Raw genomic sequence first — 26,158 nt, forward strand, 5'->3', positions numbered from 1 at the left:
TGCCGAACTGGAGGTGTTGCAAGAGCAGCCTGGTTCTTAGGATCAGGTGCCTGAGCAGTCTGAGTGGTACCGGTGGATGGAGGGTCATTGACTGGTTTCGATGGCAGGTACCTCTCGATGAACTCTGCAGGGATACGCGTACATTCAGGGTGTACCAACCCCGGAGTCCCTCATGTCGGGTGAAGGTCATATACTCCCCAGGCTGCAGGTCTCTATCAGGATGTCCCTTTCTCAGATGCGACTCAACATCCCTCCGGTTAAAGAACAAGTCACCAATGTGCTTGGGGTCTGCAATGAATCCAAAACCCCTCTCCTTGTTCACATTCAGCACTTGCCCCCATCCGGCTGCATCCCGGGGGCCATGATGACCTGCATGGGCCCTCTCCTTCCGGGCCAGATCCGGGACCCGCACAGCCTGCTTTCTCTGCTCCCTCTCCCGATATTCTGCTGCCAGCTGCCGAATAGTGTCCCGACATCCTGCCAACTCTCTTCTCTCTCCTGCTCTTCCTGGGACCTGCTCTCACCCACGGCACCAGCATCCCGATCCCAGACCAGATCCAGGACGACCTGGCCAGCCGCTGCGACTGCGGTACACCCCAGGGCCTTCCCAGGTGGAGGAACATCCGACATACCTGGGGCCTCCTGGTGGTGCGGCTTCTGCTCCAGTGCAGGCGGTGATGGAGCGGATAGTGGATCCGGATCCGCGGGGGCTTCGGTCGGGACCTGCGCAGCCACAACAGGTCCGGGCGGGAGTACGGTCTCAGCTCCCGGGCCCTCCGGTGACTTCTCCGGGTGAGCGGGACTCAGCCGCACGGACAGCATGGAAGTAAAAACTAACGCTGCCGGGGAACAGTCCGGTGCGGTAGCGGCGGGTTCCGATGGAGGGGGTACCGCTGATGTAGGCCCCGCCGGGGCGTGCTGCCATCTCAGCCTCTCCAGCGCTTCTCTTCTTAGCTGCAGACGGGTAGTCAGATCCGTGATCTCATCCTATAGCTGCCGGCAAATCATGCCAGCTTCAGGGTTGGAGCTGTCAGCCATGGCGCTGGGGAGATTCAGCTCCCCGCGCTCCGCAGGCCTCCTTCCCTCACTCTCCAAGATGGCTTTCTGGTGTTCTTCTCCTTGCTCCACCCTTCTGCTCGCCACTGGCTTTCTCTGCTCCTCCTTCTGGGGGCGGCGTCTTCTTCCAGCGGCTCCATACCCAGCCAGTATACGAACCCCTCGGGGGGTGGGCCATGCATCGGTCACATAGTAATTCAGGCAGGGATGGCCAAAGACTCTTCGCGGCCTTTTCTTGGGACCTCCCATCTCTTCACGCCCTTCTTCTCCGCACCAGCGGCCATTTCTAATGTGCATTTTACAGTCTATTAAATTTGGTCTTCTTCACATTTTCAAAAGTTGTAAATCCAAGGCACACAGAACCCGATGGCATCGGGTCTCGTCATCCTGTTCGTGACCCCAAAATTGGGTCGCCCTCGCACACCCAGGGCAGCGGGGTACTCGGTACCGGGCCGGTGTCAGGCGGAAATGTGTCACAGCAGCGGTGACCCGGTCCGTGGCCCTGGGCGCCCAATATCAATGGCGATGATGTTAATGGTGTAATAGTTTATTTGGATAGTTCGTGACGCCACCCGTGGTGTTTGGCAAGTATGGTGTTAGGCCAACGCTGCATACAGATCCGCTGGGACTGATGGTGTGGTGCAGCAGAGATGGTATAGCTCCCCACAGGTGGAGCTGTAGTCCCAGGGCAGTGTAGGTGCAATGGATGAGGAGAGGCGCAGAATGGTATGGAGGCTGGTGCCCCAGTGGTGCCCCAGTGGTGCGGGAATAACTGGAGGACACCCGAGTATGCGGTTCCAAAGCTTTACTCACTGTTTGCAGTTCACTCAACTGCCTGCCTCCGTACTGTGTTCTCCGGGTCAGGGCTCCAGCCAACCTCCAGGCAGGATAGGATTCTCCTTCCACACTCCGCCAACATGTACCTTACTGAACGACTCTTCCAATGCACCATTAGGTGCGAAGCACTCCAGTACTTAGTTAACCTGGAATGCCTCTCTCTAGGTGTTCCTAGTCTTTACTTGTATGACAGACAGCTGTAGCCTGCATCGGGGACTCCTCACTGCGTCTCGGCTCTCTATTCAGTTGCTGTTGTGTCCCAAGTCTATGATGGGAGCAAGGCGCTAGCGGCTCACTACTCCTCCGGTGTCTGTTGCCGGACATAAAGATCCAATCAACCTCGGGGACCGGGCCCCGGCCTTTGCGCTCTCTGGACTGGAAGGGTTCTCTATCTTTCTTCAACCAGCTTCCCACCGTCTTTCTATTCTCCTTCGTTCCGATCTGTTCTCTCTCTCTTTTGGAAGGTTAGGTTATCAATCTTATCAGTCTCTTTCTATGGTCTTTCTCGTGACAGCAGCCCAGATCACTGGGACCTTCTGCAGAACGTCCCTGAGACATCCATCTCTCTTCTCTCTCCTCTAACCAACTAACCACTAACTTTCACTCTTCCCACTCTTTTGTATCATCTCTCTCCTCCCGCCTCCCAGCACATCTCGTGTTACGAAGCAGGGTTCCACGAGGGATGCTCTGCTAACCCCCAGCCTGAAGCTGTTAGGTGGCCCCACTGAACTATCTTGTGTGTGGAATGCAGGTGTGGAGCGTGGTCAGGAGTTCCCACCCTACCTGGATGGTGGGGCACTACACCTTAGGAGAAGGTGCAGTACCTCTGTGGCGACTGAACCCTCAGGGGCGCCACACATACATACACATAGCACATAGATGCTTATACACATGTATACAAAGAGCATAGACATGTATACAAAGAAAATGTAACACAAGAACAGGCATGTGCATACACAGAGCACATACATACACACACATATATACATTCACACACTATAGAGCACTTACTAGTTTGCCCCTCTTCTTCAGTTCTTCCAGACTCCCTCAAGGTACAGGAACTTTGGTCCTGGTCAGCAGGCCTATCTCTGTGCTGAGCTGTGAGCTCTTCACATGCTATTCCCTTGCTGAGCTGGATGGCTTCATTGTGAGCCAAACATTGCTGAATTTCTGTTCATGACAATGAATGTTTTGCGGGTGAGAGAGAAATCAGTTAACTCACAAAGCAGCCATGTTCACTGGGCAGCGCACGGGTTGGCATTGAAACTGAGTGGAGAGACAGCACATCTCTGCACCTCTGCAGCTTAGAGGGTGTAATAACGGTGCAGGTACAGGTGATGTCGCCACGGATCAGAGACAGACCAAGGGTTAAAGGGTTTATTTACAGGGGATAGATTCTCCACGCAGAATTATTATTGCTATTTATGCTTTACCTTGATATACCGCTATATTCAATATATGGTTTATATAGGTCCTATTCTATTGGAGGCATTTCATTTTTTTGGACCTATTTTGGGAACTGCAAACCATGTATCAGGCTATATAGCATTATATTGTACATACTATTGTCTCAACATGAGAGTTCAAGTATCCATAGTTATTTGTACTTAGGTTTATTTGATCATTTTATGCATGGTATGCAAATTGCTTGTTTGGTGTGTTGTTATTCATGCTTGGCCTTGATACACTGTTACATCTAATATATGGTTTACACAGGCCTTACTTTATGTATATATTTGCATTTTTATGCACTATTATATTGTATGGCTTTGCCCAGCACATTGGAGGGGGTGAACATCAGGTTCTTCTTCTAGAACCCCCTTCTTTTTGGAGTGTCACTTATGGCTAATTCATCTTGGCCTTTTAATTGTTTTTAATCTTTTTTCCTGTCATTGGTGTGTCCTTTTTTGTATGCTGTCAATAAAAATTTGTAATTTTTGTAATGTATTTCTGTGATATATATTATTATTATTATTCACCCCATTTTTCTGATTCTGGGGTTGATCGCAATCAGTTTTGCACACCTCTTTTTCTCCTTTTCATGTTTCGTGCAATTAGGTGTGTTGGTTGGCAGTCCCCCGTAGTCATTTTGTAGTGCCCTCAAGCTTCTTGTTTCTTTCAGATTCTCCACGCAGGGACAAGACTAAGTGAAGTTATGAAACTGTTATGCAGAATAGAAATGGTTAATGAGAATTCTTCCTACGTGGGCACCGTCAACAGCGACACTTAAAGACTTTATAGTCTCTTCTCTGTCTCCTAGAAACTGGGAACTCCGTGTTAAATCTCTACTCAGGGTGAAGCTGGAAGCAGGAAGACGCTGCTGAATCGAGTCTCTCCTGCTCTGAGTCTCTGTATGCTTCCATTGAAGGAGAACTCACCACTTCGAGTGGAACAGGCTGCCACGAGAAGTGGTGAGTTCTCCTTCAATGGAAGTCTTCAAACAGAGGCTGGACAGACATCTGACTGGGATGATTTAGCGAATCCTGCTTTGAGCAGGGGGTTGGACCAGATGGCCCAGGAGGTCCCTTCCAACTCTACGATTCTATGATTCTATGATTCTATGCTAGGCTGACAGTCACTCTGCAGTAACGATGCTGCGCACACTGGGCAGTCTACTTGCCACACTCAGGGGTCTTGGCTTGCCACTGCGGTCACCGGGGCTATGCGCTCGGGTCACTGTCTCTGCACTGTCAGGGGGGAAGTCTTCTCTGGTTATGGAGGCTCCCGAATCCACATACACAACTACTGCTCTCACTATGGCTCGTATCTCAGCTTCAGTCTCAGTGCTCTGATTGGGAGTTCTCTCTCTCTGGGAGCGCGGTGCTGCTGACTGGAACCCAAAAGCTTCAGGTTACATTCCTGCTTAATAGATGTTTATTATGTGTACTGAGTGTCACTTTCATTTGTGGCAAGTTTAAGTTAGTTGTAGGTATAAGTGCTACTGGTGGCATACACCATGGGTCTTAGTACAGGAAAGCCAAAAGAGGCAATTACTCCCATGTATATATAATCTTCTGCTGGTTATATTGGATTTTATGTACAAAACATAATTTAATAAAACCTCATTCTATAGTTAATCTCATTGTTACATTTATAAAGGTACTCAGCAATATTGTATGTAAATTATACAGGAGTATCCTGTGATGTAATGTTAGTGGCCTAGTCTAATATATGAGCAGCAATGTCCAGCTCAAGCACCCGCGCAGTCCCCTTCATTATTTAGCAGCACAGCATCGTACATTTGGTTTTGGCCCTGTCTGGTTCTGCTGCTCCGGTCCATTGCATGGATTGAGATGTTTGATGCTGCAGGGACTAATTGTGGTTCAAATGGATGGGATTGAACTGCAATACCAGACATAGGCTCAACTCAATGTACAGTGCTGTGCCTGGTAAACAACCCAGGGACGTGTCGTGGCCGCTTCATTGCAGTTGGACCGTCACATACAGTGCATTGCTTACCTGTCCTGAGGATCGGTCAGCAATCATTCAGTCTCAATAAAATTGATAGTGCAAAACTGAAGTGTGAACTGTAAAGTGTGAGGCAGCCTGGATGTCAGATGATGCAGGCGATCTAATTGGATCTATACATATATATGGATGGCATTTACAGATTACATGCTTCTGTACTTTTTAGTGTTTAGAAGTGGGGAGGATGCCAGCAGCTTCTTGGGTCGCAGACTGCACTACAACCAGTTTGACTTTGAGATGTTCACCATTGGAAATTTGGAAAGAGAATGCTATGAGGAGCAATGCAACTATGAAGAAGCCAGGGAGATTTTTGAAGATGACAGATCAGTGGTAATTTAAGAAACGGTTCTGTGTTATGTTTTGCTCATAATATGTATGCTAAGACCATTATAATGCACCACGCAGCTCTTATGGCCTCAATAAGTGAGAGAGGGGGTTACAGTAGGTTGACTACATCCCTGATTACACTGGGGGCTGAGAAGTTCCCCCTTTTATCATGGGCACTGAAATGTTAGCCAACAATGGGTAAGAACCAGCCTTAGGCCACATTCACACGTTCAGTATTGGGTCAGCATTTTACCTCAGTATTTGTAAGGCCAAATCAGGAGTGGGTGATAAATACAGAAGTGGTGACGTGTTCCTATTAGACTTTTCCACTGATTGTTCCACTTCTGGTTTTGGCATACAAATACTGAGGTCAAATACTGCCAAATACTGGACATCTGAATGTGCCATCTCTCTTTCATGCCCCCTTATGGCAGGGCAGATAATTTGTGATGTACTGTATCATGATAATACCTATTTACATGTCCACATTTGAACTCTATTTTAAAATCTCCCAGAATTCTCAGGATCAGTACAAAATAACAATATTCACAAAGTAATTCAGATTTATATATTATATCTAAATGCACAGTAAACTATAAAATAGTGAGCATGCTTTTTTTATTATTGTTTTCTTATTTTTACCCACTTATATAGAGCCATTAAAGGGAACCTGTCACCTCGTTTTTCTGCTATAAGCTGCGGCCACTGCTTTTCAGGGCTTATCTACAGCATTCTAGAATGCTGTAGTTAAGCCCCCAATGTAACCTGAAAGATAAGAAAGACAAGTTTTATTATAGTCACCCGGGACGGTCCGGTCCGATGGGCATTGCAGGTCTGGGTCCGGCGCCTCCCATCTTCATGTGATATCATCATCTTCCTTGCTTCGTGTCATGGCTCCTGCCCAGGGGTACTGATCTGCACTGTTGAGGGCAGAGCCAAGTACTGCAGTGCGCAGGCACCGGGAAAGGTCAGCGAGGCCAAGTGCCTGTGTTGGGGTTAGGGTTGTGGTTAAGGTTATGGTTATGAGTTTGGTTGGGATTACGGTTAGGGTTGAGATTAGGGTTGGGGGTGTGTTAGGGTTGTAGTTAGGGTTATGGTTAGGGGAGTGTTGGGTTAGGATAGGAGTTAGAATTGGGGGGTTTCCACTGTTTAGGTACATCAGGGGGTCTCCAAACGGGACATGGCGCCCACCATTGATTCCAGCCAATTTTGTGTTCAAAAAGTCAAACGGTGCTTCCTCCATTCTGAGATATGCCATACGCCCAAATAGTGGCTTTCCCCACATATGGGGTATCGGCGTACTCAGGAGAAATAGCACAACAAATTTTGTGGTTCATTTTCTCCTGATACCCTTGTGAAAAGAATAAAAAATGTGGTTCCAAAGTAAATTTTTTGTGACAAAAGTAAAATGTTAATTTTTTCCTTCCACATTGCTTTAGTCCTTGTGAAGCACCTGAAGGGTTAATAAACTTCTTGAATCTGGATTTACGCACTTTGAGGGGTGCAGGTTTTAGAATGTATTTTCTGTTATATTGACCCCCTAAACTCACTTCAAACGTGAGGTGGTCCCTACAAAAGTGGTTTTCTAAATTTTGTTTTTAAAAATTAGAAATCGCTGGTCAACATTTAACTGTTATATCGTCCTAACAAAAAAATGTTTTGTTTCCACAATTGTGCTGATGTAAAGTTGACATGTGGGAAATGTTATTTATTAACTATTCTGTGTGACATCACTCTCTGGTTTAAGGGTACAAAAATTAAAAGCTTGAAAATTGCAAAATTTTCAAGATTTTTGCCAAATTTCCATTTTTTCATAAATAAACGGAAGTTTTATTGAAGAAATTTTACCACTAACATGAAGTACAATATATCATGAAAAAACAGTCTCAGACTCAGTGGGATACGTTGAAGCTTTCCAGAGCTATAACTTCATAAAGTAACAATGGTCAGAATTGAAAAAATTGGCTTGGTCATTAAGTACCAAATTGGCTGTCACTAAGGGTTTAAATGGACCGTTTAAGACTCACTTGTAACATTTATACATTTTTTAATATTTCTTTAGGCCGCATTCTGGAAGGACTACTCTAAGAGATTATCAAATGAAGGTAAAGACAAGTATGTTTTTAAAAATGTATACTACTATATAAAATTCTATAGTTATATTGGATGTTATTTAGATGTGATACTGTGTGGGGTTTGGAACACATTAGTTGATGAGCATGTGGAATTTTCAATAAAATTAGGCATAAGAACATTTTCTGGAACTATCTACTCCATTCATCCATCCACCGATCCATCCAGCTGGCCTTCCATCGCCCGATTCATCCATCCATCCATCAATCCACCTACACATCCATCCATCCATCCATCTTGTAGATTGTAAGCTTGCGAGCAGGACCCTCACTCTTCCTGTAACTGTTTAAAATGTCCTGCCTTGTATTGAATTTATTGTCTATATATATGTCACCGCTTAATTATAAAGTGGTGCGGAATATATTGGCGCTATATATGGTAAATAGAGATGGGCGAACCCGAACAATAAAGTTTGGTGTCCATATCAAACACCTACTGTTCGGGCACAGACAGTGTTACCTATGTTACTGTTGAGGTTGGGCACCCCAAACACCGGGTGTTTCTTAAGCTGTCTACTGCATGACAGCACGAAAAACACCAGCGGCTCTGATCGGCAGTAAGATCATTACCACTGGTTAGAGCACTGGGGTTCCCACTCTGTCAGATGATAACGTGAGCCCGCAGCTATGACCAAAGGTAACATCTGCCTAACCCTGCTGTCGCTAAAAAAACAGGGAGAGCAGGTGTCACAGATAAGGGTTTTCATCAGCCGATTCCAGCGCAATAAATAAAAAAAAAAATTGTGTGGTTCCCCTGTATTTTAACCAGCCAGACAAAAAACTGACAGCTGCAGGTTGCAACACTCAGCTTTAGCAAGGCTGGTTATCAAGAATGGAAGGATCCCATGCCATTTTTTAAAATTATTTAATAATATAAATATTAATATAAAGGAATTTTAAAAAATGGCATGAGTTTCCACACATTTTTGACAACTAGCCAATCTAAAGCAGAGAGCTGGGGGCTGGTTTTCTCAGACTGGCAAGGGGCCATGGATATTGGCCCCCAGCCTAAGAATAGCAGCCTGCAGCTGCACCAGAAAAGGTGAATTTATTAGATGCGCCAATTCTGTCTCTTTGGCCTGCACTTCCCACTTGCTTGGTGGCAAGTGGGGATCAATATTTCTGGGGGTTGATGTCACCCTTGTCAGGTAACATTAAGTCCACTGCTTAGTGTTGGAGATGTGTCTATAAGGCACCTTTCCATTACAAATCCTACAGTTGTATTGTAAATAAACATTCAGCCAGTATAAAGTAACTTATTTGAAGTAAAAAAAGCACCGTTTTACTTTTTATTTAAAAATAGCAAGCACAATTATATTCACCTAATGCCCATTCAATTGAAGCCATGTCTCCTGTAAAAAACAGAAAATTATAAAAAACAACTCCCCTAACAACCATTCCATTAAAGCCATCATCTCTTATAAAAAATATAAAAAAAACCCCATATCCCTCACCTGTCCAATGTTCTGTATCACGCCGTAATCCATGTCTGTGATAAATAGTTTTCAAACTGGACAGTCCCAAGATGTGACCGTCTAGGTTGAAAACCACTCACGGTAAACTGTGGTGACCTCACTGAGCTCAGCGCTGCATTGTGAGACTTTTTCTCACTGTGTTAACGGTGATCTCACTGAAGTCACGACAGTTCATTGGTCCAACTGGGAACACAGACTCAGTGACCTGTGGTAACCTCGATGACATAACCACTAGTCACTGAGGCTTTGCTCGCAACAGCTCATTATACAGTGGTTTTCAGCCTGGATGGTCGCATCTTGGCACCGTCCAGGTTGAAAACGATTTATTGCAGACATGGATTACAGCGAGAAAAAGAACATTGGCCAGGTGAGGGATAATGGTTGCTTTTTAGTTTTGTTTTTTTTACAGCAGATGATGGCTTCCATGGAATGGGCATTAGGTGAGTATAACTGTTTGTTATCTAATATATAAAGCTCAAAGTGTGTATGTATGTGTGTATGTATGTGTATGTGTGTGTGTATGTGTGTATGTCCGGGATAGGCATCCGCACCGTCGCAGCTACAGCCACAAAATTTGGCACAGTCACACGTCTGGACCCCGAGAGCGTCCTAAGCTATATTGTGAGGCGAAATTTTAACCCCGTGCGTTCCAATTCACCAAACAATTTTGCTCCTATCTACATACTGGGGGAAAAAGTGTGTGCGCGTCAAGCCCCGCCCCTCATTGTGATGTCATATGTCCCTATTTGCATACTGGGGAAGCAGTATGTGCGTATCAAGCCCCGCCCCTCATTATGATGTCACAATGGTTGCCATGGTGACGCTGATGTCATCAAAGGTTGCAAGCCCTGCCGCCGCTCCTTATGATGTCATAATTGTTGACTATGGAATGGAGGATGTGTGATGAGTATATGGGCACCGGACTATGGGATGGAGGATATGTATGATGGGTATATGGGAACGGGACTATGGGCTGGAGGATGTGTGATGGGTATATTTTTGCACTGGACTATGGGATGGAGGATATGTATGATGGGTATATGGGCACGGGACTATGGGATGGCGGATATGTATATGGGCACGGGACTAGGGGATGGAGGATGAGTGATGGGTATATGGGCACTGGACTATGGGATGGAGGATATGTTTGATGGGTATATGGGTACGGGACTATGGGATGGCGGATATGTATGTGGGCACGGGACTATGGGATGGAGGATGTGTGATGGGTATATGGGCACTGGACTATAGGATGGAGGATATGTATGATGGGTATATGGGCACGGGACTATGAGATGGCAGATATGTATGATGGGTATATGGGCATGGGACTATGGGATGGAGGATATGTATGATGGGTATATGGGCATGGGACTATAGGATGGAGGATGTGTGATGGGTATATGGGCACTCGACTATGGGATGGAGGCTATGTATGATGGGTATATGGGCACGGGCCTATGGGATTGTGGATATGTATGATGGGTATATGGGCACCGGACTATGGAAAGGAGGATATGTTTGACGGGTATATGGGCACGGGACTATGGGATGGTGGATAAGTATATGGGCACGGGACTATGGGTTGGAGGATGTGTGATGGGTATATGGGAACGGGACTATGGGATGGAGGATATGTATGATGGGTATATGGGCACGGGACTATAAGATGGAGGATATGTATGATGGGTATATGGGCATGGGACTATGAGATGAAGGATGTGTGATGGGTATATGGGCACTCGACTATGGGATGGCGAATATGTATGATGGGTATATGGGCATGGGACTATGGGATGGAGAATATGTATGATGGGTATATGGGCATGGGACTATGGGATGGAGGATGTGTGATGGGTATATGGGCACTCGACTATATAGGATATGTATGATGGGTATACTGTATGGGCACGGGCCTATGGGATTGTGGATATGTATGATGGGTATATGGGTGCGGGACTATGGGAAGGACGATAATTATAATTTGTTATACCTAACCACAGTTAGTTACTATGCCCGGGCAGCGCCGGGCTCTTCAGTTAGTTTTTAAATAAAAAAGTAAAAAGTAAAAGACGCCTCACCATTACTAACTCATGGGCTTGATGTCACTGGACATTGCAAATGTGACATAAACCCCACTAATAACCCCACTTGCCACCACCACAGGGCAATAGATGCGACTTTTCTGGGGTGACTACTGGCTGCTTTTTTTAGACTGGGAGAGTAATATCCATGGACCCTTACCATCCTGAGAATACCCCAAGCTGTTTGTTTTAGCTTGGCTGGTTGTCTTGTCAAAAATGGGGGGAACCACATGCTGCTTTTTAAATTATTTATTGAAATAATTTTTAAAAAATGGCACGGGGACCCCTCTATTCTTAATGTCCAGTTATGATAAAGCTGACTGCTGATGGTAGCATCCCGCAGCTGTCAGTTTTGCCATGTTGGTTATAAAAAAATACAGGGGAATCCAAGTCATTTTCATAAATTATTTATTGATAGCGTAGGCGCTGGCTGATGAATACCATCAGCCAACACCTGTGACCAGAGGTAAACTTTTTACCTGTGATCACAGCCACGGCTCTCTGACTGGCAGTAATGATCTTACCACCGGACAGAGGAAGCGTTTTCCACGCTGTCATGCAGATGACAGCGTGGCAAACAATGGATGTTTGGGCCCCCCATTCCTGTGAATGGGGTTCGGGTACTGTTCTGGTATCCATACCAAACTTTTATTTATTAACGGTTCCTGCGAACCTGCTGGACCCAAACATTCACGGGTTTGCCCATCACTATATATAAATAACATTATTATTATCTATCCATATCTTATATCTATCTATGCCAGTAATGTTAATGTTATTCATGTTTACTCTTCCCTTAGATACAGAATTAAAGATTGATGTGATTGGGCTTCTCACTGGTTTAATTTGTGCTGGAACACTCCTGGTTATATTTGGACTTCTTGGCTATTATTGGTACACAATTTACTGTGACCCAAGAAGGCAGAGTCACATGTAAGTAATAACATGTTGTCATACAGGTTTAGAGGAGAGTTTTCATGTATTACCTACAGTAGTGACCAAGGCTGACATAACAACTCTTAGGAGATATTAAAAATATAACATTGCATTATAGTCTTAGAGCATGAGTTTTCAGTGGCTAGCACTGTTGCTTTACAACGATAGGGTCCAGGGTTCCACCAGGTCAATAGTTACTAGGATTTGTGTGTTTTCCACGTGTTTATGTGGGTTTTCTCCTGATATTCTGGCTCCTCGCACACTTCAAAGACATACGGATAGGGGACTTAAATTGTGAGCCCCAATGGGGACAGTGATGATAGTGTCTATTGAGCGCTGTGGAATATGATGATGCCACACATATAAAATAATTATAACATTTACATTTTGTGCATACATGAACAGCTAAAATGTTTCTTAGGATACTGCAGGTTTCCTCTAGCTAGTGCAATTTTGTAATATACAAAGGTATGCAAAAGTTTTAGGCAGATGTGGAAAATCTGCTGTACAGTAAGAATGCTTTTAAAACCAGAAATTCAAATTGTTTATTTTTATCAATTAACAAAATTCAAAGTGAATGAAGAAAAGAAAACTCTAAATCAAATCATTTCTTGATGTCTAAGTATTTGCCTGTATTTCTTAGCATTGAGTTCATCATTAATCCTGACAAAATCCCCAGCTCCATTTACCGAAATGCAGCCCAAAAATTTGCATGACTCTCTACCACGCTTCACTGTTTCTAAAGGCAATCATTATTGTTCTGTCTTCCAGCCCTTCAGAAAAAAACTGCCTTCTGTTACAGTCACATATTTCTCATTTTGATGCATCAGTCCAGTTCACCTGCTGCCATTTTTTTCACACCAATTCATATGTTTTCATATGTAAGGGAATGGAAAATGTTATTGTTTCATATTTTACCTCTTGTATTTTACTGGTGCTGCTACACGTTCATGTGTATTACCATTATGTGTGTCACATAGGTACTGCTACACTATTCTGTGTATTACCTTAAGGGATAAAAGTGTAATGTATATTCACGTGCTGCTATGTATAAAGTTAGGGAAAGTGCAGTTTGTAGGATTGGCCACTAGAGGAGGGGCATTTTAGTGCCCACAGTTCTTAGATAGTGTATACTGTAAGTATATGGTTAATTGTAGGAGGGGCTGCTGTGTGGTAAGTCTGTGTAGGTGTTAGGTTAAGTCAGAGGGCGAGGGATGCCCAAACCGTCCACAAGGGCTATAGACCCCGGACATCACAGTAGCCGTGCAACGATGGAGAAAGGCCCAGTCATCTACAACAACAGGACACCACAGCAGTGGGCTAGTACAGTTGAGGGGCCAATAGTGGTTCCTGTATGTGGCAACTCATCGCATGGGCAGATATCCTCAGGGCCTAGGTGAATTGGCAGGAGGAACCCGCAGATGCAGTGAGTGCAGACAGAAAGGATGTGGTATAAGCGCAGGGAACAGCACAGAAGGGCAGGGCACTCTCCCAGTGGCTTCTGACTCCGGGAACTAATGATCTTGCGTCTGGGGTGAAACAGACCAAGGGATGCACATCCGCAGCAGAGCTGTGCAGAGAGGAAGCTGAGGAATTGTCAGGGACGGTCCGACCCGGGCCCGCGCTCTGTGATCATGGAAGTAGCGCAGGGAAAGAAAAGGACCATTGTTTTGAAAAGTCTGTAGTAAAAGCTGTGAAGACTTTAGATGCACTGTGTAATGAACCCAGTAAACTTATTCTGGTTGAAGTTGAAATGGACTGTGCCTCAATTAATGCAAATCGGTCTAAAGGGGTTCTCCTGTAGTGCAGAGGAGATCCAGAAGTTGGAACCAGTGAACAGTTTTTCTCTGTGATCGAAGGCCAGGATACAAGTGCCACGGTGTCTTCGGCCATGCCTACGGTTCTGGCTGACCCTTACACATACATAGTTGACTCACTTGGCCTTCTTTCCATGTTGAAGGTCTCATCTTTGGCCACAATTTTTCCACGAAGACAACTACTGGCAAATGCTATTTTCTCTGATTTTCCTACAGTAAATGTCAAAATTTCAGTGAGAGCTGCTCGTAGGATTGCTAAAGAGGCAAATCAGAATCCCCTCTTGACTACAAAAGAACTTCAGAAAGATTTAGCAGAATCTGGAGTTGTGGTACATTGTTTTACTGTTCACAGACACATGCACAAATATGGCCTTCATGGAAGAGTCATCAGAAAAAAACTCTCATGCCATGCATCAGCATCATATAATTCAGCATCAGAAGTATGCAAAACAACATCTAAACAAGGCTGATGCATTTTGGAAACAAGTCCTGTGGACCCAAGAGATTAAACTAGAACTCTGTTGACACGATGATCAAATGTATGTGTGGAGAAAAAAAATAGTAATAATTTTATTTCTATAGTGCCAACATATTCTGCAGCGCTTTACATTTCAGAGGGGACTTGTACAGATAATAGATATTACAGCATAACAATAAAAGGGGGAGACAGGGCGCTTCCAATGCGTAGGTCTGTATGGAAAGTAGATGAGTGCACAGCAAGTGTTAGGCTCACCTGATAGGGTTGTGAGAGTCACAACACCTATAATCGAATAAAACAGCTGCAGCAGTCTGCACGAGGTCCAAGGACTTGGTACAAAGAAGGCTGGTAGTGCAATAAGAGACTGCGCTGCTGTGGTAGAATTCAAGATATCTTTATTGCCAACACGTTTCCTGAGCCAGTCTCAGCTGATGAAGTGAGCTGGGACTGGCTCAGGAAACGCGTTGGCAATAAAGATATCTTGAATTCTACCACAGCAGCGCAGTCTCTTATTGCACTACCAGCCTTCTCTTTGTAGCATAACAATAAACACATATATCAAAACAGATAACAAGAGGAATGAGGGCCCTGATTGCAAGCTTACAATCTATAAGGAAAAGGGGAGACACGAAAGGTGGATGGTAACAATTGCTTTCATTGTTCGGGCCAGCCAAAGTGTAAGAATCTTGTGTGTTCATGTAATGCTGCATGAACCAGTTATCAGCCTAAATATGTAACAGTACAGACACAGAGGGCTATTAAATGCATAAAGCATGTGAGAACATGATACAAGAAATCTGGTTATGGTAAAAATTTTGAAAGAGCAACACAGGGATAGTTGGATTATTGTGTAAAGGCGGTAGGCCAGTCTGAAGAAATGCGTTTTTAGGGCACGCTTAAAACTGTGGAGATTGGGGATTAAGCAAATTAACCTGGGTAGTGCATTCCAAAAAATTGGCGCAGCACGTGAAAATCTTAGAGACTGGAGTTTGAGGTTCTGATTATTGAGAATGTTAACCTCAGGTCATTAGCAGAACGGAGAGCACAGGTAGGGTGGTAGACTGAGATGAGGGAGATGTAGGATGGTGCTGAGCCCTGAGTGCTTTGTGAGTGAGGGTAATAAGTTTATACTGGATTCTAGAGTGGATAGATAGCCAGTGCAATGACTGGCATAAGGTAGAGGCATCGGTATAATGATTGGTGAGGAATATGATCCTGGCAGCAGCATTCAAGACAGATTGGAGAGGGGAGAGTTTGGTAAGAGGGAGACTGATTTGTATCTCTCTGCTACAGTCCAGATGAGAATGAATAAGAGAAACAGTAAGAGTTTCTGCAAAAGTAAGAAAGGGTCGAATTCTAGAAATGTTTTTGAGGTGCAGATAACATGAGCGAGCCAGTGATCGGATGTGGGGGTGAATGAATGAAATGAAAAAAGGGCACAGAATTTCAGAAAAAGAACATCTTATCAACCATTAAGCAAGAGGGGGGGGGAGTTGAAAAGAGGATAGCACCTACAAATGGATAATGACCCAAAATCCACAAGAGAGTACCTCAAAAGGTGCAAGCTAAAAGTCATTGAAAATCCATGGCTAGACCTCAAAATAGCACTGCATGCAAGACGGCCTAGGAATCTCACAGAACTGGAAGAATTTTCCAAGAAAGAATGGAAGAAAATCCCACCAAGAAGAATTGAAAGACCCTTGTCTGGCTACAAAAAGCATTCACAAACTGTCATACTTGCAAAAGGGGGTGCGACTAGGTACTAACCATGTAAAGTGCCCATAATTTTGCATCTGCCCATTTTCTTGTTTTGTAATTTTTAAAATGTAAAAAATGAATATATATATATATATATATATATATTATTTTATTTTTTTTTTATTTTTTTGCCTAAAATACAAAGGAAATGTGTAATCTTTAAAGGGAGCCTGTCAGCAGGATTGTGCACAGTAACCTACACACAGTGTCAGGATGGCGCCGTTATACTGATTTACAATGATACCTTGGTGATGAAATCTGTCTTGTGGTTGTTGTTTAATCTTTACTTTCAGTTTTGAGTTAATGATATGCTCGTGCCCTGGGGCGGCCTGTGGGAGGTCTTCATGTGGTGCTCTGATTAGCTACTCACCAGTATGGCTTCTGACAGGTCACTGATCCCTCACTGACCTGCCCCCTAGTTTACATAATGCATATTATATATACACACCGGTATATATATATTTTTTAAACCCCTTTTGCAGGCAGGCGGGAGCGCCTGCACTGCACCATGTCGCATCCATAATGTGCATTTGACTATTCTTTTTTAACGGTATCCATGACTTCCTAAAATAAAAAAAAATAGCTTGAAAATGGCACCGGTCACGCCTGTGCAGTAGCAGCTTTTGGCGATTTGATAGCTGCTACTGTTAAGGTGCCGTCTACGCCATCTTGCTAGAAAAAAATAAAATTGCCTCTTCCAAGATGGCTGATCACCGTAGCTTCTACTGTGCAGGTGCTGGCAGGGCCATTTTGCTAGAGAAACAAATTGTCTCCACTAAGATGGCGCTTGCCGCGCCTGCGCAGTAGCATCTATCAGCAATCTGAAATTAAGAGACTGTGTTAGGCATAATAAGCGATAATAACGTCTTCCTCCACCTGCCCCTGTTCCTAAATCCATTATAAATCCCCCTTCCTCCCATCCCAATCCCCTACACCCCTCATTGTCCTCCTCCCCACGCATCCCATTATTGTCCTCTCCCCCACCTCAATCATTGCCCTCTTCTCCACCCCCATCATTGCCCTTTCCACCATCATTGTCCTTTCCACTACCACCCCATCATTGCCCATTCCACCACCTCCATCATTTCCTCCACCCCCACCACCCCCATCATTGTCCTTTCAACTGCCACCATCATTGCTTTCTCACCTAGTGGCTATACGATGTTATAATCTCTGGCTCCCCTAGTGGCTATACAATGATATATTCTTTGGCTCCCCTAGTCGCTATAGGGTGGTATAATCTTTGGCTCCCCTAGTGGCTATATGATATAATCTTTGGCTCCCCTAGTGGCTATACGATGTTATAATCTTTGGCTCCCCTAGTGGCTACACGATGTTATAATCTTTGGCTCCCCTAGTGGCTATATGATGATATGATCTTTGGCTCCCCTAGTGGCTATTGGATGGTATAATCTTTGGCTCCCCTAGTGGCTATACAATGTTATAATCTTTGGCTCCCCTAGTGGCTATACAATGTTATAATCTTTGGCTCCCCTAGTGGCTATATGATGATATGATCTTTGGCTCCCCTAGTGGCTATAGGATGGTATAATCTTTGGCTCCCCTAGTGGCTATACGATGTTATTATCTTTAGATTAACAATCACTGACATATTGGAACCACATCAAAAAGAACCAGAGCCAAAGGCTCAATCAAAGAAAAAGGAGCAACTCCATATAGATAATGTCATCCTACACTAGAAAAGGAGTAGAACAGCTCTCAAAAATACAATGGAAACAAAAAACGTAATAGTATATATATAGCTTACTAGAACAAAAGAGTGCCCCACATAAAATGCATGTGAATAAAGGAATATACCTATCCCCAACATATGCATAACACAGCTATATGAGCATGGTCCAAACACAAGTAATGGACGACAATCCACTAATATTCCATGAGGTAAATAAGGTGCTTACCCATGTGGGGGGGTATCGGGTAAATAGTGCTCCAGACCCACATGGGTAAAAGTATATACCTGTATGTCATCTCTTCCTGGTTAGTATATACCTGTATGTCATCTTCCTTGTATATAGTATATACCTGTATGTTATCTCCTCCTGTATATAGTATATACCTGTATGTCATCTCCCCATGAATATAGTATATACTTGTATGTCATTTCCCCCTGTATATAGTATATACAGTGGGGAAAAAAAGTATTTAGTCAGTCAGCAATAGTGCAAGTTCCACCACTTAAAAAGATGAGAGGCGTCTGTAATTTACATCATAGGTAGACCTCAACTATGGGAGACAAACTGAGAAAAAAAAATCCAGAAAATCACATTGTCTGTTTTTTTTTCATTTTATTTGCATATTATGGTGGAAAATAAGTATTTGGTCAGAAACAAGCAATCAAGATTTCTGGCTCTCACAGACCTGTAACTTCTTCTTTAAGAGTCTCCTCTTTCCTCCACTCATTACCTGTAGTAATGGCACCTGTTTAAACTTGTTATCAGTATAAAAAGACACCTGTGCACACCCTCAAACAGTCTGACTCCAAACCACTATGGTGAAGACCAAAGAGCTGTCAAAGGACACCAGAAACAAAATTGTAGCCCTGCACCAGGCTGGGAAGACTGAATCTGCAATAGCCAACCAGCTTGGAGTGAAGAAATCAACTGTGGGAGCAATAATTAGAAAATGGAAGACATACAAGACCACTGATAATCTCCCTCGATCTGGTGCTCCACGCAAAATCCCACCCCGTGGGGTCAGAATGATCACAAGAACGGTGAGCCAAAATCCCAGAACCACGCGGGGGGACCTAGTGAATGAACTGCAGAGAGCTGGGACCAATGTAACAAGGCCTACCATAAGTAACACACTACGCCACCATGGACTCAGATCCTGCAGTGCCAGACGTGTCCCACTGCTTAAGCCTGTACATCTCCGGGCCCGTCTGAAGTTTGCTAGAGAGCATTTGGATGATCCAGAGGAGTTTTGGGAGAATGTCCTATGGTCTGAATAAACCAAACTGGAACTGTTTGGTAGAAACACAACTTGTCGTGTTTGGAGGAAAAAGAATACTGAGTTGCATCCATCAAACACCATACCTACTGTAAAGCATGGTGGTGGAAACATCATGCTTTGGAGCTGTTTCTCTGCAAAGGGGCCAGGACGACTGATCCAGGTACATGAAAGAATGAATGGGGCCATGTATCGTGAGATTTTGAGTGCAAACCTCCTTCCATCAGCAAGGGCATTGAAGATGAAACGTGGCTGGGTCTTTCAACATGACAATGATCCAAAGCACACCGCCAGGGCAACGAAGGAGTGGCTTCGTAAGAAGCATTTCAAGGTCCTGGAGTGGCCTAGCCAGTCTCCAGATCTCAACCCTATAGAAAACCTTTGGAGGGAGTTGAAAGTCCATGTTGCCAAGCGAAAAGCCAAAAACATCACTGCTCTAGAGGAGATCTGCATGGAGGAATGGGCCAACATACCAACAACAGTGTGTGGCAACCTTGTGAAGACTTACAGAAAACGTTTTACCTCTGTCATTGCCAACAAAGGATATATCACAAAGTATTGAGATGAAAATTTGTTTCTGACCAAATACTTATTTTCCACCATAATATGCAAATAAAATGAAAAAAAAACCAGACAATGTGATTTTCTGGATTTTTTTTTCTCAGTTTGTCTCCCATAGTTGAGGTCTACCTATGATGTAAATTACAGACGCCTCTCATCTTTTTAAGTGGTGGAACTTGCACTATTGCTGACTGACTAAATACTTTTTTTTCCCCACTGTACCTGTATATCATCTCCCCTGTATATAGTATATACCTGTATGTCATCTCCCTGTATATAGCATATACTTGCACGTCTTGCAGGTTCCCTCCCGTCTGTACACAGCGGTGGTGCAGTCTCTGATTAGACGTTCAGTTGCCCTTAAGGAAGCAGCTCTTGCCTCCCTTTCTTCCATTTCAGTACTCCTTTCTGTAAGTCTTGCTCATTGAGGCGTAATACAGCTTTTCTCTTAGAGAAAGCAGATTTATTTAGTTATTTATTTAGTTTGAAATTGTAAAGAAGGACTAATTTAGAGTGGCATTAGTTGTAGCTGTATAAATAAGTTTAAAGCGAACCAGGCATTGTCAGGTTGGCACTGTTACATCGAATAACATGATATCTGGGTTGGAGAAATCCGTCTTGTGTTTCTTTTTTTAATCGGTGTTTGAATTTTTAAGTTCATGAGATGCTTCATGTCAGACAAAGAGAAGTTCCTGATTCTGGGCTCCCCCTGCAGTCTGTGTAAGAGGGGTGGTCTGTGTCGGCACGGTAATAATCTGTTATTTCCAGCTTTACAGAAGGACGATAACACCATAGAAATGATAAGAATAATAGGCCTCAGTTACCACAACTGTCTACAAGGAAAACTGTTGCTCATAGCAACCAATTACAGCTCAGCTTTCATCTTTTAAACAGCTCTGGTGAAATGAAAGATGCTTAGTGATTGGTTGCTATGGGGAACACAGGTAGTGTAACATGTTGTGGACAAGATGTGCCTATGAAATATATATATATACTAGCTGAAGAGCCCGGCGCTGCCCGGGCATAGTAACTAACTGTGGTTAGTTATAGCAAATAATTATCCTCCATCCCATAGTCCCGTGCCCATATACCCATCATACATATCCACGATCCCATAGGCCCGTGCCCATATACCCATCATACATATTCTCCATCCCATAGTCCCATGCCCATATACCCATCATACATATCCTCCGTCCCATGCCCATATACCCATCATACATATTCTCCATCCCATAGTCCCATGCCCATATACCCATCATACATATTCTCCATCCCATAGTCCCATGCCCATATACCCATCATACATATTCGCCATCCCATAGTCGAGTGCCCATATACCCATCACACATCCATCATCTCATAGTCCCATGCCCATCATACATATCCTCCAACCCATAGTCCCATGCCCATATACCCATCATACATATCCTCCATCCCATAGTCCAGTGCCCATATACCCATCATACATATCCTCCATCCCATAGTCCCATGCCCATATACATATCCGCCATCCCATAGTCCTGTGCCCATATACCCATCACACATCCTCCATCCCATAGGCCCGTGCCCATATACCCATCATACATATCCTCCATCCCATAGGCCCGTGCCCATATACCCATCATACATATCCTCCATCCCATAGTCCCGTGCCCATATACCCATCATACACATGTGTGTGTATCAAGCCCCGCCCCTCATTATGATGTCACAATGGTTGCCATGGCAACGCTGATGTCATCATAGATTGCAAGCCCCGCAGCTCATTATGATGTCATAATGGTTGACTATGGGATGGAGGATGTGTGATGGGTATATGGGCATGGGACTATGGGATGGCGGATATGTATGATGGGTAAATGGGCATGGGACTATGGGATGGAGGATATGTATGATGGGTATATGGGCATGGGACTATGGGATGGAGGATATGTATGATGGGTATATGGGCATGGGACTATGGGATGGAGAATATGTATGATGGGTATATGGGCACGGGCCTATGGGATGGAGGATGTGTGATGGGTATATGGGCACGGGACTATGGGATGGCAGATACGTTTATGGGCACGGGACTATGGGATGGAGGATGTGTGATGGGTATCTGGGCACTGGACTATGGGATGGCGGATATGTATGATGGGTATATGGGCATGGGACTATGGGATGGAGGATATGTATGATGGGTATATGGGCACAGGCCTATGGGATGGAGGATGTGTGATGGGTATATGGGCACGGGACTATGGGATGGAGGATGTGTGATGGGTATCTGGGCACTGGACTATGGGATGGCGGATACGTATGATGGGTATATGGGCATGGGACTATGGGATGGAGGATATGTATGATGGGTATATGGGCATGGGACTATGGGATGGAGGATATGTATGATGGGTAAGTGGGCACGGGACTATGGGATGGCGCATATGTATGATGGGTATATGGGCACGGGACTATGGGATGGAGGATATGTATGATGGGTATATGGGCATGGGACTATGAGATGAAGGATGTGTGATGGGTATAGGGGCACTCATCTATGGGATGGCGAATATGTATGATGGGTATATAGGCATGGGATGGAGGATGTGTGATGGGTATATGGGCATGGGACTATGGGATGGTGGATATGTATATAGGCACGGGACTATGGGATGGAGGATGTGTGATGGGTAATGGGCACTGGACTATGGGATGGAGGATATGTATGATGGGTATATGGGCACGGGACTATGGGATGGCGGATATGTATGATGGGTATATGGGCATGGGACTATGGGATGGAGGATATGTATGATGGGTATATGGGCATGGCACTATGGGATGGAGGATATGTATATGGGCACGGGACGATGGGATGGAGGATGTGTGATGGGTATATGGGCACGGGACTATGGGATGGAGGATATGTATATGGGCACGGGACGATGGGATGGAGGATGTGTGATGGGTATATGGGCACTGGACTATGGGATGGGGGATATGTATGACGGGTATATGGGCACGGGTCTATGGGATGGCGGATATGTATGATGGGTATATGGGCATGGTACTATGGGATGGAGGATGTGTGATGGGTATATGGGCATGGGACTATGAGATGAAGGATGTGTGATGGGTATAGGGGCACTCATCTATGGGATGGCGAATATGTATGATGGGTATATGGGCATGGGATGGAGGATGTGTGATGGGTATATGGGCACGGGACTATGGGATGGTGGATATGTATATGGGCACGGGACTATGGGATGGAGGATGTGTGATGGGTATATGGGCACTGGACTATGGGATGGAGGATATGTATGATGGGTATATGGGCACGGGACTATGGGATGGCGGATTTGTATTATGGGTATATGGGCACGGGACTATGGGATGGCGGATATGTATGATGGGTATATGGGCATGGGACTATGGGATGGAGGATATGTATGATGGGTATATGGGCATGGCACTATGGGATGGAGGATATGTATATGGGCACGGGACGATGGGATGGAGGATGTGTGATGGGTATATGGGCACGGGACTATGGGATGGAGGATATGTATATGGGCACGGGACGATGGGATGGAGGATGTGTGATGGGTATATGGGCACTGGACTATGGGATGGGGGATATGTATGACGGGTATATGGGCACGGGTCTATGGGATGGCGGATATGTATGATGGGTATATGGGCATGGGACTATGGGATGGAGGATGTGTGATGGGTATATGGGCACTCGACTATGGGATGGAGGATATATATGATGGGTATATGGGCACGGGACTATGGGATGGAGGATATGTATGATGGGTATATGGGCATGGGACTATGAGATGAAGGATGTGTGATGGGTACATGGGCACTCGACTATGGGATGGCGAATATGTATGATGGGTATATGGGCATGGGACTATGGGATGGAGAATATGTATGATGGGTATATGGGCATGGGACTATGGGATGGAGAATATGTATGATGGGTATATGGGCATGGGACTATGGGATGGAGGATGTGTGATGGGTATATGGGCACTCGACTATGGGATGGCGAATATGTATGATGAGTATATGGACACGGGACTATGGGATGGAGGATGTGTGATGGGTATATGGGCAAGGGACTATGGGATGGTGGATTTGTATGATGGGTATATGGGCATGGGACTATGGGATGGAGGATAATTATAATTTGCTATAACTAACCACAGTTAGTTACTATGCCCGGGCAGCGCCGGGCTCTTCAGCTAGTTATATATATGTATATTTTAGAGATTTATTATACGGGGCTTTGCATGTGGAGTGAGTGTGGCTATGTTGAGTGGGCGAGGCTATGTTGAGTGGGCGTGGCTTGATATATACACACACACTCATTTTTATATATATATATAGATGGTTAAAAAAAGTTGTCCAATTAAAAAATATTGCACATTCTGAGGTACGTTTGTGGCCGAAGCCCCTAGTCATAGAATGTGACACATACTGTAGATGTCTTACCAACTGTAGATGTCTTACCAACAGTAGGCAAGCATGTTGCTACATTTAACCAGCTTTAATTAAAGGGCTTTTCCAACTACTTGAAAAAAGAACAGCAACAGTTGCTTCAAAATAACTTTAAACTAAGTCTTAGCTCTTCAATCAACTACCAATCCAGAATGGACTCTGGTGGTCCTCACCAGTCCTTGTTACTGCTGCAGCCTGTCAGTGGTCACATGCCATAGTAACTACAATTACAAAGCAGCTGAGCCCTTACTGGTTGCAGTGATCATCTTTTTGTGCATATATTTTGGAGCATGTTGTCACATGTTTTCTTCATAAGTCAGACCCTCTTACAACTAAGCCATGTCCCCTTTCCTAGAGAGATGGAAAAATAAATAAAACTTGATGTCAAAAGTTGATGAACATACACATTAGAAAATCTGCCTTGTATGTTTTTCTCTTCGACAGCACAATATTATTATTATTATTACATGTGTCAGTTATGCCTACTGTATAGTTTAAATTGATGTTTTATTTATTTGAGTGGATATGAGATGGTGCCGAAAACCTACATGTGTTTAACTGGGTGTGTGCTTTATTTTACTTATAGTCCAGAGGAAGACCACGAGTTCAGATCTACATCCATTCGATCCAGGACACAAGAGTTGGTTCCATTGCAGAATACTTCATCTCCTACAGCAGAGAATGGACCCCCTTCCTATGCCCAAGCTGTGGCAATGGATGCTTCTCATGATGTCCCACCACCACCACCTTATCCTGGAACTGAGATAGATGCAAAAATCTACAGAAAGTGCTTTTCAATTCCTGCTTCTCAAGTTTTTTGAATGTGTAGAGACAATAATTTGGTTGGAGATAAAACAGTAATGGATGGAGGGAAGAAGAAAAATCTGATTCACCATCCTAAAGGAAAGAGGACAGGGTCACGGTGAAGAGGGCATGTTCAACAAGGCTGCCTTTCTCGGTCTCAAAATCTACATTCTGGAGGAATTGCTCAAAAGATGGACTAAGAATAAAATGGACTCGAAGTGTAGGGTTATCATGATACATTCTGGACCTTATTTTATAGACTCAAATAATAAAAAGTTTTCATGCTAGGAACCGAGCATAAACAGGAATGGACAGACATTCAAAGTCTGTGTGGCCCTTGGAGTATTCGCTTTACAGCCAGGAGATTTTTACAAACGTATGGTTATGAACATATTTTCTATACCTGCACTTTTTATATGTTGCTTTTTCATTAGGCACAAAACTCGGCAAACAAATGATCCTGTGAAGTGTTACTTTGTGGTGAGGCAAAAATCATTGCGCTATATTAAATAAATATATTGTTGCTATTTTTGCATTGCCATGCTTGTGTCTGTGGGTGTAAAGACAATCTGTGTGCATAAATTCATAAAGCTGGAGTCTGGACAGAGGAGGCCATATGTAGATTCCATTTCTCACTGAAGTAATCTACTAATGCAACTACCGTATTTTTCGAACTATAAGATGCATTGGACCATTACACGCACCAAGGTTTTAGACAAGGAAATTAGAAAAAAAAATTGAAGTAAAAAATATGGTAAATTCTGTACTAATATCCCCTATCTTCGTATATATATCCAGGTATACATGGTCCTCTCATCCCTATCCTGGTATCCATGGCCCCCTCATCTCTATCCTGGTATGCATAGCCTTCTCATCCGCATCTTGGTATGCATGGCCCCCTCATCCCCTTCTTGGTATGCATGGCCCCCTCATCCCCATCCTGATATGCATGGCC

At 44.3% G+C, this 26,158-nt stretch overlaps 1 protein-coding gene across 2 annotated transcripts in view; it reads left to right on the top strand.

Moving 5' to 3' along the window:
* Positions 1-25,730, top strand: part of PRRG4 (proline rich and Gla domain 4) — a 112,632-nt gene extending 86,902 nt beyond the window's left edge. For both annotated transcript variants that reach the window (XM_073576330.1, XM_073576329.1), the window contains exons 3-6: positions 5,528-5,691; positions 7,751-7,793; positions 12,180-12,312; positions 24,986-25,730. In XM_073576330.1, the coding sequence (XP_073432431.1) occupies positions 5,528-5,691; positions 7,751-7,793; positions 12,180-12,312; positions 24,986-25,220 (575 nt within the window). In that variant the 3' untranslated portion in view covers positions 25,221-25,730. The remainder of the gene's footprint in view (positions 1-5,527; positions 5,692-7,750; positions 7,794-12,179; positions 12,313-24,985) is intronic.
* Positions 25,731-26,158: the final 428 nt, after the last annotated feature.

The sequence above is a fragment of the Dendrobates tinctorius genome, unplaced genomic scaffold, assembly GCF_039654945.1.
Source record: "Dendrobates tinctorius isolate UK_male_01 unplaced genomic scaffold, ASM3965494v1 ptg000048l, whole genome shotgun sequence".
Lineage (NCBI taxonomy): Eukaryota > Metazoa > Chordata > Amphibia > Anura > Dendrobatidae > Dendrobates > Dendrobates tinctorius.